The sequence below is a fragment of the Uloborus diversus genome, chromosome 1, assembly GCF_026930045.1.
Source record: "Uloborus diversus isolate 005 chromosome 1, Udiv.v.3.1, whole genome shotgun sequence".
Lineage (NCBI taxonomy): Eukaryota > Metazoa > Arthropoda > Arachnida > Araneae > Uloboridae > Uloborus > Uloborus diversus.
Window position 1 is genome coordinate 247,402,225 of NC_072731.1, and position 17,853 is coordinate 247,420,077.

Below are 17,853 nucleotides of genomic sequence, written 5' to 3' on the forward strand. Positions count from 1 at the left end.
GGGGGGAGACACATATTTTCAACTAATTTACTCAAATACATGCAATAAAAACTTTTGAAAAACTAATGCTTCCATAACTTGAAGAGTAGTAGAAAGCAAATACGAAAATTTCATTAGTACTAAACCAATGTTCATGACCAGAAAGAGAATACTAGTGTAAAAACTGAATCGCATCGTTTTCTTCACTTTTTTGTTTGCTCCGCTAGAATTTTTGAGCAGTGTATTTTATGCATGAGTAAGCAATACGGCACGTGGTTACTTTTCATACTACAGGAATGATAGTTTAAATGAGAAATAACTTATCAAAACGGATCATCCTAAGATGTACAAACAAACGCTGAAAATCACGGTACTATTTTCTTCGTTTCTTGGCTTCTTTAATTAAGTTTGGTATTTATTAGACCTTTGATATCATTAGATCAAACATCCTGGATACATTTTATGTTGATTTTAGAGAAGCCATCATTAATATTTGCTTAATTACTATTTATATTGCTACTGAGTGGCGGCAAATTATTTTAAAAAATAAAATTTATTTAGATTAATTTCTATCAACTTTACTTGAAAGCTACGAGTTTTCCACATACTAATTTTGTACTTGGACAAATTGGGACAGACAAAGGTACAGGACTTAGATTGAAACATACACATGGATAGCTTATCGTAACGAGAGAAAAAAAAGAATAATTTTTTTCTGACAAATAAAAGTTTTTGCAGAAAAAGACTCCAGCCAAGTTTTAAACACACATTACTTATTTATTTTATTTTTATCACATTCCTTACTTTTCTTTTCAAAATTCTCCTTTCTATTCTGCAATAAATTGTTCTGTATGTTGAAAAGTTATAATTTTGTATTAATTTAAGTATATTTTTAGATTCTTTTTCAACCAAATATTATGCAAAAAAATCACTGATTAAGAGTGATTAGTTGGAGTTATAATACTAATATATGCAAAGTAATTATATTTAAATTCAATAATTTATGTGCGAAATTGTCATAGTAAAAAAAATAAAGCATTCGTGTTAGAATACTGCATAGAACTGCAATAAAAAAAAGTTTTTTTTTTTTTTTTTTTTTTTTAAATTTAAAGCAGATTAAATCAAAGTAACAACATATTCCGGAAGAATTTATTTGACTGTATTTTGTAAAAGAAAATTTTAAACTTCATGTTATTTCAAGAATAACCATTTTATAATTACGATATCATTGGACCTAAGGTAAGCAACACAACAACGCAGGGCCTGAGAACCACTTCTCCCATAAAGCTTAGGCATGGATCCAGAGAGGATCATGAGCCCTTGAAGCCCCATTGAAAAAAAGCCTAAAGCTGTATTTTTGGTTTTTTATTAAAAAAAACTTTGTTCCTAACCGCTATCTGCTCGAAAATATTTTACTTTAATTCCTTCCTTTTCCGATATTGACTTCCTACAAGAAAAATAAGCTGGATTTGTGCTGTTTGTACTAATAATAAAGCAAATAGACCTCTCTAAAAATATCAGCTTTAGCTATTAGCAATTTTGGTTGCAAAAAAATAAAAAATAAAATAAAAAAAAACCTGTATGGTACGAGTTAATATCAATTTCCCGTTTGAAATAAATGAGAATAAAAAATTAAAAAGTTAATTTTAATTTTGACATTTGGAATTCAAATTATGTTTTTCGCAATTACGAGTGTGTATGTAGGTGTGTGTGTGTGTTTGTGTCTGTGTGTGCAGTCACGAGTGTGTGGATGTGTGTGAAAGCGTGTATGTGTGTGTGTGTGTGTGTAGGCGTGTATGTATGCGCGTGTGTGTAAAATATGGACTCAACCTGGAGACGACTTTCGCTAGAGGAGCAGCATCGGGAAGCCGATCGACGGTGGTGCTGCAGAGGGAGACGGGGGGTTGAAAAAGGAACCGGAATTCAAGGACGGTCAAATGAAAACAATTAGCAATCTTGATTGCTGAACAAAAGCGTTTTGTTATTTGTTTGATTAAAAAAACATTACTTTATGTTTCTAATTCAATTTCAGGTGGTATGCAAGATTACAATTACATCAAGGGTGGAACAATGGAGGTAACGTTCGAAATTTCGTGCTGTAAGTTCCCGCTAAGAACCGACCTTCCTCGATATTGGCAGGAAAATAGAAAAGGACTTTTGCATTACCTTGGAGAAGTGCATAAAGGTATTTTTTTTTCAAAATATGACGTTAAAATTGCGCTATGTTTTTTGATACTTTCCAGTAAAAGATAAAATATAAAAATTGATAAACTGAAAAAAAAAATAATAATATTTCGGGAAAAAAAAGAGAGAGAGAATGCCGAAAACAAAATATTAGAAAATGTAAAAAAACTATATATATATATATATATATATATATATATATATATATATATATATATATATATATATATATATATATATATATATATATATATATATTTAGACCTGTGCATTCCACACTTCTGTTTTATGAGTTATTTTCCATTAAGTTTTCAACACTTTAGGGGACGAGGGGTGGGCTTTTTTATTTCTTTATTCTACGAAAAAAAACTTCACCATTCTGATCCAGCCGACCACCTTGCTTCGAACAAACTTTATTAAGTATGACGTTTGGCATTGAACATGTAAAAAAAGAAGAAAAAATAAATTTATTTGACTTATTTAAATGCATTTTTATCAACAATATATGTATTTTTTAATGTTAGTACCTCTTGGAGAAATTTAACCCTTTAACGGCAGTTAGTAACACGGATTACTATTTATTTATTTATTCTGTTAATTATTTTTTGAAGCAAAAAATTAGAAAGCTGCAGAGATTGAAAATATTGTTGTGCGACAATACAAAGTGAAATAAATGCCTCCTTATTCTTAATAATACCAAATTGTAGATTGATAGTCAGAACGGTCATTTTTTTTTTTTTTTCACATCAAAAAACGTATCTGAAATAAATTTTATTTTTGACGTACGTGATTTTTCAGACGTAATTTTAAAAATGTCATTGCATATTTTTGGAAGTTATATATTTCTCCTTTGGCAACAATTTTATTTTAAACCAATTTTCTTTTGCATTGTAGTACTTTAAATATATTAAAAATTTGATGTTTTCTGCTAAAAAGCGAGCTGTGTGTTATACTAACAGGAATTCCGTCTGATACAAGGTTTACACTACAGAACTTTGTTTGGTTTGGTGGAGGAACACATTTCTCCCGAAGAATAGAATTTAATATAGCGTTCTATGCTTGTTGACATGCGGAAAAGGATGCTCGTTGATTTCTGGAAAAACTTCCCACCATTTCTATGAAATTTTCTAGTATAAGAAAATGCAACTACATTTCTCCTCAGGAGGCATTTTGCTGTTTTTTAGTATTCAGAGGCCAATGATAAATGGCAATCTGTGCGTCGACAGTAACGATAAAAAAAACTTAGCGTATGAAGGAAATTTTTTCTAAGGAAATCGTATGAAAAGTTACGTTATTAAGTGTCGTTTTTGTTGCAAAGGTGGAGTTAGGTGGCAAAAATGGGTGTGTAATTCAGTTTTCTTACGAAAAAAGTTGAAAGTCCGCTTTTGGTTTTAACTGCATGAATCTATTTTTCAATTTACATTTGAGGCAGTGAGAAGCAAAGGGATGCAAGTGGACGTTTTTAAGTTTTGAGTAGAACACATTTAAAGAGTAGCTCCTAGGTAGGCTTTCATTGAAGTTTTTTTTTTCTAAATCATGCTGTGTAGCAGCAACTACCTGGGCTAATAGTACCATTTCTTGCCCCAAGACAGAGGATAGACACTGGTTTACCTACCAGTGTACTGGTTATCTCCAAATTTTAATTTTTCCACTTACATCCCTTTGCTTCTCACTGCCTCATATGAACCTTTAGGAATGCATTATAATAAACAGCTTGTAGAAATTACCATAAACGTTTGTAGGTTAAAAAAATGTTTCTTGTAGGTATGTCACTTCTTTTTCAAACACACTTAGCATACCTTGCTATGCATTCTACTTTATGTTGCATTCTTGTTTTTTTTTTCCTTGTTTTTTCTTGTTTTTTTTCCTTTAGAATAATTGCTTACATTTTTGGCAGGAGACAATATACATCTAAAAGTATTTTTTCCCTAGTTTCAACAGTTTTCCAAGTAACCGATTGACAAAAAAAATGGCTTGCACTAATATAATTACTAACTATAAGCAGAAGCTTTTTCACAGCAAATATGCTTATTTTTTTTCTTTTGAAATCCAACTAAAATTGTATGTTAAAAATAAGGGCAAAACACTAAAATTTTAAACGAAATCTAAAAGCTTTAGGATACAGGAGAACGGAGAAGTTGCATGTAAAGACATCTAAGGAAATTTTAATAGCGTTATCTGCTCCAGCCTTTGCCTCTCAACGTTTGTCTTAAACAGATTCTTCTCCTTTTTTTCAGAGCTTAAAAGAAAGTTTAATGTATCGTAAAAGCATCGCAACACAAAAATGAATAAAATCCAGACTAAATGATAAATATTTTAAAATAAGGTATAGGAAGGCAGGAGAATGAGACCCGAAAATATATTTCTTTCTGTTTGCACACTTTCTCATTAAGTAGAACGTTAATTAATAGTCCAATACTTACTAACTTCTTATGTTCGAAACAACTCAACCTAGATACCTTATTCCATCAAAAAAATAAATAAGTTTTATTTTTAATAGTTCAAAAGCTAATTAATTAAAATACACTTTGGCGTGTACGGAGAAATTTAAGTCATACTTCTCAGCGACGATGCTTCAAAATATACACATAATATACTTTTATTACTATAAAAGAAGATTATATTCCGTTATTTAAGTAGCCATGACAATAATGCAGTTAAAAAACTGGAGTCGGTAAAATAATAGTCAGATAAAAATAAACTTATTAAGTTGGACGAAGAGCTATCAATATACCTTATTCCATTAAAAAATAATAAGTTTTATATTTAATTGTTCAAAAACAAATAAATAAATAAATAAATAAATAATTTAAAATAAACTGCACATCATGGAGAAATTTAAGTCAAACTTTTGAGTGACGATATTTTTATAATAAAAAACTACATATATACTTTTGTTACCATAAAGAAAAATTTAATCATATTATTTAAGTAGCAGTTACAATGTAGTTAATCCATCGAAGTCGGTTACATTTTTTCATTTGATCGTAAACTTTATTGTAGTTTTTCCAAAATAAAATCTTCTTAGAATCTAACAAACATTTTTTCTCACTCTATACAAATAAATATTTTATTACAGTGCACAAACTACATGTAAGAAGTACTATTTATTTTTAACAAAAAGACATTTATTGAAAGCTGCACTAAAATATTCTTCCTTACGTTATGAAGTTTGTTGTCTCCAAAAATTACCTCAAGCATTTACAATTTTATTATTCCAGGGGTGAAAGGAATAGTGAGGGATTCGAGTAATAACCCCATACCGAAGGCTGCTCTTCAAATTCGTGGACGAGACATAACCTTCTTTTCTACTAAAAAAGGAGAATTTTGGAGGATTCTGCTCCCAGGCTCTTATATGGTCGAAGTAAGTCTGTTCCTTTTTATTACGACCTCAATATGAGCTCTGTCGTAAAAAGATTTAAATTTAAGATTTTATGTAACTGAATTTAGCTGATAGGTTGTTTTATATTGTCATGTTAATTTTGGTAAACGGTGGTGTACTTTTAGTTTTAGAAGATATTGTTTGTCTTGCATGCGCTATAACTTGCTTTCGAAATCAGAAAGAAGAGTTTTTCATTTAATTAGTCGGTATTTTTGTTTTAAGAATTCGAGAATACAGTTTAGTTTCTTGGAATGGTAATAAATGGTTATTAGAGTTTAAAATTGAACTCATACTAATTAATTTTATTTTTCTGCTCCTTCTATTTTTCTGAAACCAGTCAAACTTAAACCAGTCAAAAACCAAAATTTCAAATAATAGGAAGACATCTCTATCGTCGTATTAATACACGAGGGCAAATCAAAAAGTCTTTGCGCCTACTTTTTATTCGCCAAAAACAGGTAGTTACAGGTATTTACAAAAGTACGTACCTTACAATATTTCTTCACATAGTTACCACACCGGTTCAGACATTTGTCTCATCGAAGCAATAAATTAGAGAACCCTCTGTGGTAGAATTCTTCCAGCTGTGCGTGGAACCACCGTCGGACCACGTTCTTGGCTTCTTCGTCACATGTGAATCTCTGTCCTCCCAGAAACTTCTTCAGTGGACCGAAAACGTGAAAATCACAAAGGGCAAAGTCTGGACTTAGGGTGTTCAAGATTCTCCCAGCGAAAGGACTGGAGCTTAGCAACGGTCTAGACTGCCACATGTTAGTGGCCTTGCATTGCCGTGGAGAATAAGCACGCTGTCCACCTCAAAGAAAGACACTTTTCCGTGGGAGTGCATTTCCCTGTGAATTGATTTGGGTGTTTGTCCCTTGCTCCGTAGAAAATGAATAACACGTCGATGTTCATAAGTAGTGGACGGCTGAAGAACAACCGCCATCTTAAATGACTGATATGAGTGCCGTTCATTGGAGGTCGCTTTGTATTCACATATGTATTTTGGCTGAAAAAAATTGGTGCAAAGAATTTTTGATTTGCCCTCGTATTCAATGAAGATTACAATCCTTTTATTGAAAAATAAGTACATCTAAATGGGGGAAGGTTGCCCTCAATGAACCACATAAGTTTTCGATTTTCTGAGAAAGAAAAACCAACTCAAATTTTACATTAATTATTGAAACAATTTTTCAGTCTATTTCTCTTTTAATAATAATATTCACTTTCATGATAGATATATATAATAAAGACTGAAAATTAAAATAAATATTTTAGCATGTGGTCCATTCATGGCTACCAGTTGCTATGGATAGACCATCGAGTTTTCACCGATGGATCAAATTAAAAAATCAATGCGTCTCTTACAAATATTTATAACAGGCGATTAATAAATAATACAAATAACAATAAGTTATAGAAAAGATATTTATTTTCTAAAATGTTTTATTTTCGGATAAGAGGAGGATGAAAAAGAAGCGTGCACTCACACAACACACACAACTGCTGTCATCACACCTCGTTCACCACTTGATATTTTCCCAACCTGTGCAACACCGTTCTTAGCTAATCTCTTTGCAACCTCTTTTCAACTGTTAGGAGTTTTGTTAAATCCATTTTGAAATTTTCATTAGACGTAAGATTGTACTTGCTCTCTAAAATGTCAAAGAACTTATTGACCATTTTATTACTGAAACAAGAAGCTTAAGTCTCAAATAACCAGAGAATATAGTACTAACAGACTACTTTTTGACTTAATTAAACTTGTGGGACATGTTATTTTTCTCAGGTTCTTGAAAAGCCAATTCCCTTAATTTTTCGGAAGTAATTCCGAAAGCGTTTTCTCTACTTTCAAAATATAATTCTTTATTTATGTTCCTATTTCAGAGGGAAAAGACTCTCTTTTAAGTCAATGCTCATGTTAAATTGATCAGTGATATTCAAAGCATGTTATAACCAAATGAAAATCTCAATATTTAGTAAGATAATGGTAAAAATCTTATCTGAAAGATTAACAATATGATGAAGTAATTTTATCTGCTTGACGACTCTGCAGTAGACTGTTTTCAGACAAAGGAAGGTACTAAAACTGATTACACGTCTGCAAGTTCGACAAACTACAGTTCGGGAAATATATTCGCGGTCTAGTCATGAAGCCGGTTCACTGACGACATCCTTCTCCTATGTGTTCCATCCTTATGAAAATACTGTAATTCCTATCGAAATATTTTAACATGATGATAAAAATGCTTTTTCTGAATTTCAGAGCTTGGCGCTTGACTGATCTCTGAAATAAACGATTCAATTAATGTTTAAAATGGAAACAAGAAGAAACAGACGATAACGATTTATTTATTTATTTTACACTATGGGTTCTAAAGTTAATAGAAAACGTTAACATAAAAATAATACGCAAGATTTTGTAATTGCTTAGTACACAATAGCCAAACCAACTTGTTAGGTTACACAAACGCAATTCAATAAAGAATATAAATGTAAAACGGAGATAAAATACTGTTAACTTTCTAATTTATGTAATCCAAAGCATTCACAACAGCGCACTGATTGAAATCGGACCCTAAAAGAAAGGTTACGCGACGGTTGCGAAACGTCACTTTAGTCAACATGCTGCAGCATCTACAATGTCAGGTCGTAACGACGCCCCAAGATTAACGTTGCTACGTCTTATTGTGTCACTAAGTGATTTCTCAAATATTAAACGTTGCAGCAAAATTTGAACTCGCAAACATGACTTGTAAAACGTCGCAACTCTGTGAGTGCGATCATTGTGACTCTCAGTGGCGTCTCTAAAACTTAGCCGTGACATGCGCTGTCAGGGATAATTTAAAAATTAGATACAAAATAAGGCAGTGAAAAGCAAAGTGATGTAAGTGACAAATTAAAAGATTTGGAGATAGCTAGTGCAAATGGTGGGATAATCTCTCCTCTGCTTTGGATAAGGAAATAGTGCCAGTAGCTCTGACAAGAGCTGCTTCATAGCATGACATAAAAAAAACTTTTCAATGTCTAAGGTTCTGAGCCTTGCCCGCGTGTTACTCAAATCTTGAAAAAGTGTACTTAAATCGCTTTTTCTCTTCACTGTCTCATTTCTCACTTAAGCTTGTCAGCACAAAAAGAAGGTATGATTAAAAAAAGAATTATAAATTATCAATAGTTTTATGTTGTCTATATAGAATTTCAGATTTGATACAGTTTTAGGAGTTTCGTCAGTTTTTAATGAACAGCAGTTCTTTTGTGCTTGATTTATCCTGTATCATTTCATTGATGTCAGATTCTTTTTGTGTTCGTTAGGTCAGAGCAGACGGCTACAAAACAGCAGAAGTTGAATTCATAGTGACTTCACAGGTCGTCACGATCCAGAACATCACCATGCATCCAACGAGAGTGGTAAGTGACCAGTCGCAGGTTTCTTCCGAAGGCCCGTGGGAGAAACTGTTCGATAACGTTCAAGACAATGTCGTCACCATGGGTGCGGCGGCAAACGGAGACAGTAGCACTGCCATGAACCAGCTGTCTGGCAACGAGAAATCGGACGATTCAAACGACAAATCGCAGATACTGTCCGAAGATGACACGGAATACTATTCTGGAATCGGCATTGTCAAAGAAGATGACAAAGTTAGGCTTAACCTGACTGATCTCGACCTTGTGCCTGCAGCTGATGCAGTATCAGCTGCTGTTTGCTACGGAGGTTATTGTTTGTTTCACTCGGCTTTGATCAGTCTCTGCTGTATTACGAATGCCATCATTCGACTAAACCAACTTTAATAGAAAACGTCGCAAATATTATCATAATTGTTTAAAATTTGAGACGTTGAAGGAGATATTTTAAGCAGACAACGCTCCTATAATAAGTGATATTGAGCTAAGTCATGGACTATGTGAAAAAGTTATACTGATCTAAGTTTTATTTTTTATCCTTTTCAATTTTTATTGGTTTAGAGCTTTTAATTTATTCATCAACTTCATTTACGCGTAGTTAAACGTTTAGAATGTTTTCTCAGTTGCATCTCATTAGATTTTCATTTAATTCCGAAAGTATTGTTTTCATAGAATTCTGAGTAAACAGTTGATATTTATCTGCTTGTACAGTACTAAGGGTACTGTATATATTGTACATACCGATTTGATCTTCCATAAACGATAGCTGCCATGAAGGTTCCGGAAGAATGATTAAGAAAAAAAAAACTATTTTTTAAAGTATAGCGTGTTCCTAAAGCATTTTAGTCGCTAATTATTGAAGGAAATAAAACTTCGAAAATGTATGCATATTTTACTTTTAATATGTTTCAGTATTAATTTTAATTTATTTTAAATGTTTTTTTAAGTCGTTTTTGTTTGTATTGTGAGATAGCTGAAGTAAATTGAAATGTAAGCTTTTTAAAATCATTGTAAAATTGTTCTTTCGAAAACTGGACATCCCGTTTTAATTATCCACTTTTTTTCTAGTATTGATTACTAGATTGTTATATTAATTAAATGTTACCCTTTTTTAATGTGTAGATATATAAAGAGTTTTCACCAGCTTACAATATATTAATTAGAATAGCAGTTTTAACTGGTAAATATCATTTCGTCCTGTTTCTCCATTCCCCCATTCTCAAGATTTTTTTAAAAAATAACAATATAATGTAACAAATACGATATATTTACCTATACTGATATATTTACATATATCGATAAAAAAAACCTTGAGACATGAACTTCAAAAATTGAAAAAAAAATTAAAAGTTCCAAGCTCTACGTGTCTTATTAATCAATAAACCAATAATTACCAATAAAATCAATAATTAGCGATATGTGCAAATATATCGGTAATAATATTACCGATGTATTTACATATATCGAAAAAAAAACTTGAGACATGGACTTCAAAAATTGAAAAAAATTAAACACTCAAAGTTCTTAGTTTCTTATTAATCAATAATAAACGTTCGATTAAAAACTTCAGCAGTTGTTTTAGAAATAAGAAGCAATGTACTTATACATGTCTTCAAACTATCCCCTCATAAACACATTTCGATTTTACCGCAAAGAAAAAGCTTTACTGGTGTAAAATATCTAAATTGTTAACCCTTTTTTTAGTGCTAATAAGTTAAAACTAAGGTAATGCAGTATACAGGCTAATTCTGAATGATAAATAAGCTTTTTTCTAGTAATGCTGCTCAATATTTTCATAAGGGTGATATTAAGGCTTTTAAACGTAATAAATGTGTAAGACTTGGTTGGCTTGCTGCAAAATGAAAATTAAATTCTTATTCAAAGGATTTGAAATTTTGGTTTATGTATAATAATTAGCAAAAATAATTATTTTGCACTTTTATTACCACTGTATTAATCTTTTTCAAAATAAAGTTTAGTAATGGTAGCATTTCGGTTGATAGCTATAACTCAAAAATATGAATGCAAGAAAATTATATATTCGGCACTGGAGAAAAAAATTATTTTGACCTTTATTTAAAAAAATACATCTTTGGTTTCGAAACATAAAGCTATCATAACATATCATAGAACAAAAAACAATCAACATCAATATGATTGTAAATATTTGCATTGCTTTTTTTCACTTAAAAATGAAGGCAGTAAAAACTTCATTCAATGGATTTTACTACTTAGTTATTATTTATTTAACATTTACTATATTTAGTTTTAATTATTTTTAGCAACATGCTGCTTTATTCATATTTTTACTTAACAATTTAAACTAAACTTCATTTTTTGATGTAACTGCTTTTTAAGGGAAAAAAATAAACTATGAAAGTGGAAAGTACAATAAGATCACCTATTTCAAATTAACAATGAATTATAAAAACTAAAAATTGGATATGAGTGTATATGCTTGCATAGTACTTAATATACTTAAATACATTCAATTGCTGTTTATTCAACTATTGTTTTATGTGTTGGAGTAGTTTCGATTAAAAATATTTTGTGACCGAAGAAGAAAAACACGACAGATTTTGCTACAAACTTCAAATTCTATCAGTTCAACAATTCTAACAGTTCAGAAAAAAAGTTAGTTTCTTTAGGGCATTCCTATGCAAAAAAAAAAAAAAATCATACAAAAAATGTTAAAATTAGTTTAAAAATGATAAAAATTTGAATGTACACAGGGATTAGTCAATTTGTGAATAAACTGTACTATAATTGTACATAAGATTATGGTTATGTAAAGATTGTTATGCTGTACGATAAATGCTGTTGGGGAAATATGCCATGTACATTATAGCATAACGACACGTTTGTGTTTAAGTCTACGCATTTGAATGTCATTTATTTATGAGAATTTTGACCTCTGTGCCTTTATCTGAGTGTTGCATTAAGGGTGTCCCAAATCTTAGGAAATTCTATCAATCCATTTGTAGTAGATTAGTCAGGGAGTTGAGAATTATCATTTATTACTATCTACCAACTTTAAACGTTTGCCGTAAATGAAGTCATTTTCTCCTATTTCTCCTAAGAAGTGCTGAAAAATCTGCCATGATAAATGCACGAATATTGCTTTACAATTACGCGAAACACTTTCTGAGGCTCGAAAAATGGAGCTGTGAGACTATTTTTGTTGCACAGCTCCTCCTACAAGCTAGAAAAAAAGGTTTTATTGTGAAGATATTCTATGCAATTTTTACAACAATGTTGTACCTAGCTTGACTTTTCTGTAATGTGTAACCATGTTGAAATATCATTCATGTGATTTAAAGGCAAAAAATCTACATATTATTTTTAAAAAAAAGTAATTGTAAATTAGTCGCTCTACAATATCATTGTGAAGAAGCGAATGAGAGGAAAATACGGAAGTTAAAAAAAAATTGCTACCAATTTTGAGACAATTTTTAGAACACATTAGATTTGCTTTTAGAATGTTAAAAATTTGGGTTGAGTTTAATTAATCATTACAGAATATACATTTCTAACATGTTTCGCCTTAACGTTTGCAAATTATACAAATATGTTTTCGTAAAGTGCACTATTTTCAAATACTAATTTTTTCCTTAGATTTTGGGATTTCCTGTCGCAGTAAATTTAGTATCCAAAAAGAGTTAGGAAACATATTAGAGATGATTTTTGTTCTTGAAAACACTTAATTTAAGTAGTAAAATAATAGATAAATGATTTAGTTTCTAAACGTGTCTTGCCTAAATTGTTCTAATTTGTTAATTAAATTAAATTAATATTAACTTTTTAACATGTTTTTATGAAGTTTAAAATTATGTCTTAATTGATTTTAAAAGTAACCATGCTGAATTTTAAAAACTTACTTTCAAAACAAGTATTTAAATATTATGAAATTGTCTATGACTGTTATAGAAAAATGTTTTATACAATTTTTCTGCTATTTTTTTTTTTTTTTTTAGGATATACAAACTAATAAAAACTTTTATTTGAGTAATTTTTATTGAAACACAAAAAGTTCATAAATACTTCGTTTTCATTTTGTGTAGTTTAAAAAAAATGTTTTAATTTATTTAATATTATATATTTGTTTGAATGGTGTTTGAATTGTAATTTTTTCTTTGATATTGAGCATTTTTAAAGTATTTACATTATTTACATTACTTTAAATTAGTGTTTGATCTTGATAAGTTTAAAATAGTGAAATTGTGATTTACACTTTACTGAGATTCATAAATGGTGTTTTTAAAAGCTATTAAATATTAACTTCTTTGTAATATAAGACTAATTTTACTTCAAGCACAATTAGTACATATTTCTTGGGAAAATTAAATAGTTACATAGCTCATATTCTACATAACTTGCATTTTATATTAGCTGTCGAAAAGAAAATTATATAAGTTTGTAATATTCTACATTTACATTATATCATAATAATGACTTATTTTAAAATTCAAAATATTTAAAATCGTAAGGTTTTTTACTTATAAAAAGTAAAATACTGCGTTTTAAAAAAATAGTTTATGTTTATGACTATTTATAATGGTTTGAATGAGTAAATGAATTGGTATAGATGTATTTTTCAATCTGAAATGGTATTGTGAGAGAAATTTATGCTTGGGTTTGGATGTATTATGAAGGATTGCTATTCGTACTTCTAAGTGCCATTTAAAAATACTAACATTCCATGTAATTCTTTTCCTGGTCATGCTTAGAGCCATGTAGAAACATTCGTGCTGAACAATCCTTTAAGTGTTATAATTTTATGATTTATCATCTTCAGTAGCTCTCCCGAAACCACATTGAAATTGTTCATTAAAAGAAACTACTATAGTTCTAGAACCTTCTAAAACGTTCTTTGTAATATATGTATGTGTTGGGTGAAAGGATTTGCCCTCTTCTTCGATACTTTTAACTTTCCCTTGACAACTGTCATGGAGGTATTCTCCTGTAAAAAGAAGAAAAACAGTCTTCCAATTTGTCTTGTCTGGTTTACTAATAAACTGTTGAATTTTTATATGGGCTTTTGGTCTTTTTCTGTATAACTTATGTTTTTCTCTTTAGCTGAAATATAAGAAATCCTCTTAGAATTTTTCTATAAATACTAAGTGCAAGGATGCTTTTGGGGTTTTTTTTCAGTTACTGAAATCCAACTATAGTAATAATAACTGCAATACTACAAGAAAATCTCTAGAAATTAAATGACCTAAAACTTTTCTAGTAACGATACAGCTTTTAAATGACATTGAAATTTTTATGTAGGAAGAAGCTGTAGCAAAACTAGAATTCTCTAGAAAAGCCGCATTTCCTAGAGATTTTTCTATTAGTGTCGATTTTAATTCCTTTTTTTAACAGCGTAGTTCACTTTTTGTTTTTAATTTTTTTCCATAAATGATAGTTAAAATTTATGAAAAAAATGCCACACAACATTTCGAAACACTATCCTATCGTTTGCTGAATAGAATAAAGTGGACTTAAAAAAAAAAAGACAAAATAATTTTTTGTAATGTTCACTTGCAAAACAAAATTATGTATCGAAAAAAGAAAACACCAGTTTCTTTTAATAGAAATATTTTGTTTCGTCTGAATTTACTTATCGAAAATCGTTTTTATTTCAGTGTAATATAATCAAAGTATATCACATTAATTTCAAATGCTTTGATGTTTTTTAGTACTCATGAAAAAAAAGAAACTATGTTCTTTTATAAGATTTTAATGACTATTTTTTTTATCCACTTAGTGTAGTTTTTTTTTTACATTTTATTTTTATACATATCATAAATCAGAACAAAAAATTTTTTGTCCCTTTTTATAAATGTTCAAAACTAAAATTAAACCGCTTAACCATGAGTGAATTTAATATTAAATATTATACAATATTAACATTTTAATAACTTCTAGAGACACGAGATTTGTTGGCCACATACATCGACAAATGTGCTGTTAAAATGTTTCATCTACATCTAATCCTTTCTTGAGAATTAAAGAAATTAAAGAGAAATCCCAGAAAAATGACTGATGGACTGCAGCTTAGCATCAGCGAAATAATTATGAATTTACGTAGAATCTCAGTTTAAATGTAAAAACATATTGTAGCTTTATGAAAATGGTTTCAACAAGTTAGGACTTCATTGACAAACATTATTCTAATCAACTCTTTCTGTAACAAAAAAACTAAAACTTTTCTTCTCAATATTTTTAGTTTCTTTGAATTAACATATAGATTTCAGCAAATGGTGTTGGGTACTAACTACTTCTCAAGTATTTCATAGCCTGGAACTTTTCTGTTGTGGTCGCAGACTCTTGTAAGTTCTTTTTTTTTAATTTATCAAATATATTAACTTATAATTTCTGAATTTTGAAGCATAACCTTTCGTTAATGTATTTTGTGATGTAGTCTAGTGTAGTTTTCTTAGGTATGTGTATTAGTATTAAACCTCTTTGTGTTTTTTATACATTTAAAAAGCTTTATAATAAAGTTTTCGTTTTAATTTTTTCACATTATCTGTAAGTACAGTTTTTTACTTCCTTTTACAAAAAAGGAAGTATTGTATTCGCGAAAAAATTTTCACTCAAAAATCGCCCTTAATTTCCATTTTGCTCACCCCCAAATGAATGTTGAGTTTTTTTTTCGATTCGACCACATGCGGAAAAGTGCCTAAGAATGTATAGACACGCGAAATATCCATTTTGACCATCACCGAGGTAATTACAACGACTTTTCTCGTGACGTCTGTATGTATGTGCGTATGTGCGTATGTATCTCGCATAACTCAAAAATGGTATGTCCTAGAAAGTTGAAATTTGGTACATAGACTCGTAGTGGGGTCTAGTTGTGCACCTCCCTTTTTGGTTGCTTTCGGATGTTCCTAAGGGGGTCTTTTGCACCTTTTTGGGGGGAAATCATTGTTAATTTCGATGTAAACTCGTGGCGTTATAATTTGTCGGACACTTGGCGATATATCGCCAGTCTTTTGGTCGCCAAGTTTTGTCGCCAACTTGGCGACAAATTTGGAGGAGTTTTTTTTTTTTTTTTGGTTTCAATTTGGCCATTGTTGGTGATATTTAGAGAATAAATATTGAATCACATTAAAATAGCGAATAATGGGGAAATGACATTAAATTGGAGTAAAAGGAAGTCATGTGATGCACACATCAGCTCGTTAAACCTACATAAGGGTAGATATTGCCTAGTGACTTATACTGCGCAATGTCTATCCTAGTACATTTAAAAATATTTGTACTGAGGCTGTAAAATAGTATTATTATGATATTTACGTCTAAAAACGTGCTGCTTAATAGCTATTAATTCTTATTTTGATAAACTAACGAATATTATCATACATTACCTGACTTTAACGAATATGATTATATATTCCTTGCTGACGAAAAGCGTATCACTGAGTTAGTTGCGTTATGCGTACGAACTACTGGTGTCTAAATGGAAACGGACCTTACTTAAAGAACACGCATCGTACACAATAGTAAGAATATTCGATTAAATTTTAGAAAAATGAAATATATTTTTATGATTTTTTTTTTTCTTTTCTGAACAAATTTTAATAAAATCTGTTAAAAAGAAGCACATTTTTTGTATTTGGTGCGTTAAAAAGGAAATCTGATATATTTAATTACATCTCTTCATATTGAAGTAAAATAACTTATAACTCTTATTGCCATTTATGAAGTTTCGACAATGGTAATTCTGTGTTTTTACTTATTCCAACTGTAAGTACTACGTATGTTACATATGCAGATACAAAGTTCTTAAATTTGAATAATAAAAATAAAACGTCAAGAACAAAATATTATTCTGCGGGAAATCGAATGCTATCTAACAATAGGTAAAATGTAAAATGTTTTTCATTTTACATGTCATACCGACTATATTATAAAAGTTTTATGAACAAGACAAACATTCATGTGTCAATTATGATTCAATACTTTATACAGATACGTAATGAACCTACACTTATAAAGATGTACAGTTTTTCGATAATCTTTTCTTTATACAGTCAGAAAATATAACCCTTTGTCAACTTATGATGTTTATTATAGAGAAAGTACTTTTTAAAACTCCGAAATGAATATTTTCATTACTACATCATTGATTAAAAAAATAATCTTTTGTGTATAATGTGTAGGATTTGACATGTGGAAATAAGTTTTTTTTCCGTTCTTGAGTGGTTACAAACCTTATGTTCAGTGTTGGTTAACTAATAATTGTTAACCAAACTCTTGAGTAGTTAGAAACCTTATGTTCAATTTTGGTTAACTAATAATTTATTTTCTCAACTTTTATAAATAAGTTAACGGTATAAATAACTGGTATGGAACATAGCTGCATTGAATACGTTTTAGGTGAATATTTTACCTTCAAAGTTACGAAAAATTCTTTAAAGATGGTTTGGAAGCATTAAATATGAATTCGATTTCATTTCTTAGAAGAGCCTTTTAAATATACGATAAATAACAGTTGGAGCCTAACAACTTTGTAAATTTATACACGATAATTGATGTATCTACGGTGTTCTAAATGTCATATTTTGGTTCATTACTGTTTTGAAAAAATCCATCGTAAATATTTGATTAAAGTTGAAAGATATTTTCTTAAAAATAACTCTTATGTGTTATTTCACGCATTGATAATTATACTAATTTTATTTTCAGCCTTCCAATAACAGTTTCGATAATCATCCTGATCCTAGCAACAAGCGTCCCCTGTTTCCAGTACAAAGACCATCTGGATTGTCGACTGTGATGGCTATTATTACCAACCGAATTGCGAACTGGATAAGAGGCTAAGTGGAACAGGATATATCAGGGAATATTTTGATCATGATCTCATGCATACTTAAACTGCTTCATTTAATTCACATAATATATTTTTATGT

The 17,853-nt window shown here is 30.0% G+C and overlaps 1 protein-coding gene across 1 annotated transcript in view; it reads left to right on the forward strand.

The window, feature by feature from the left end:
- LOC129234230 (carboxypeptidase M-like) overlaps positions 1 to 10,855 on the forward strand; it is a 430,473-nt gene extending 419,618 nt beyond the window's left edge. Inside the window, exons 7-9 of the mRNA XM_054868165.1 lie at positions 2,012 to 2,164; positions 5,385 to 5,527; positions 8,858 to 10,855. Of these exons, the coding sequence (XP_054724140.1) occupies positions 2,012 to 2,164; positions 5,385 to 5,527; positions 8,858 to 9,334 (773 nt within the window). The 3' untranslated portion in view covers positions 9,335 to 10,855. The remainder of the gene's footprint in view (positions 1 to 2,011; positions 2,165 to 5,384; positions 5,528 to 8,857) is intronic.
- The last annotated feature ends 6,998 nt before the right edge of the window (positions 10,856 to 17,853 follow it).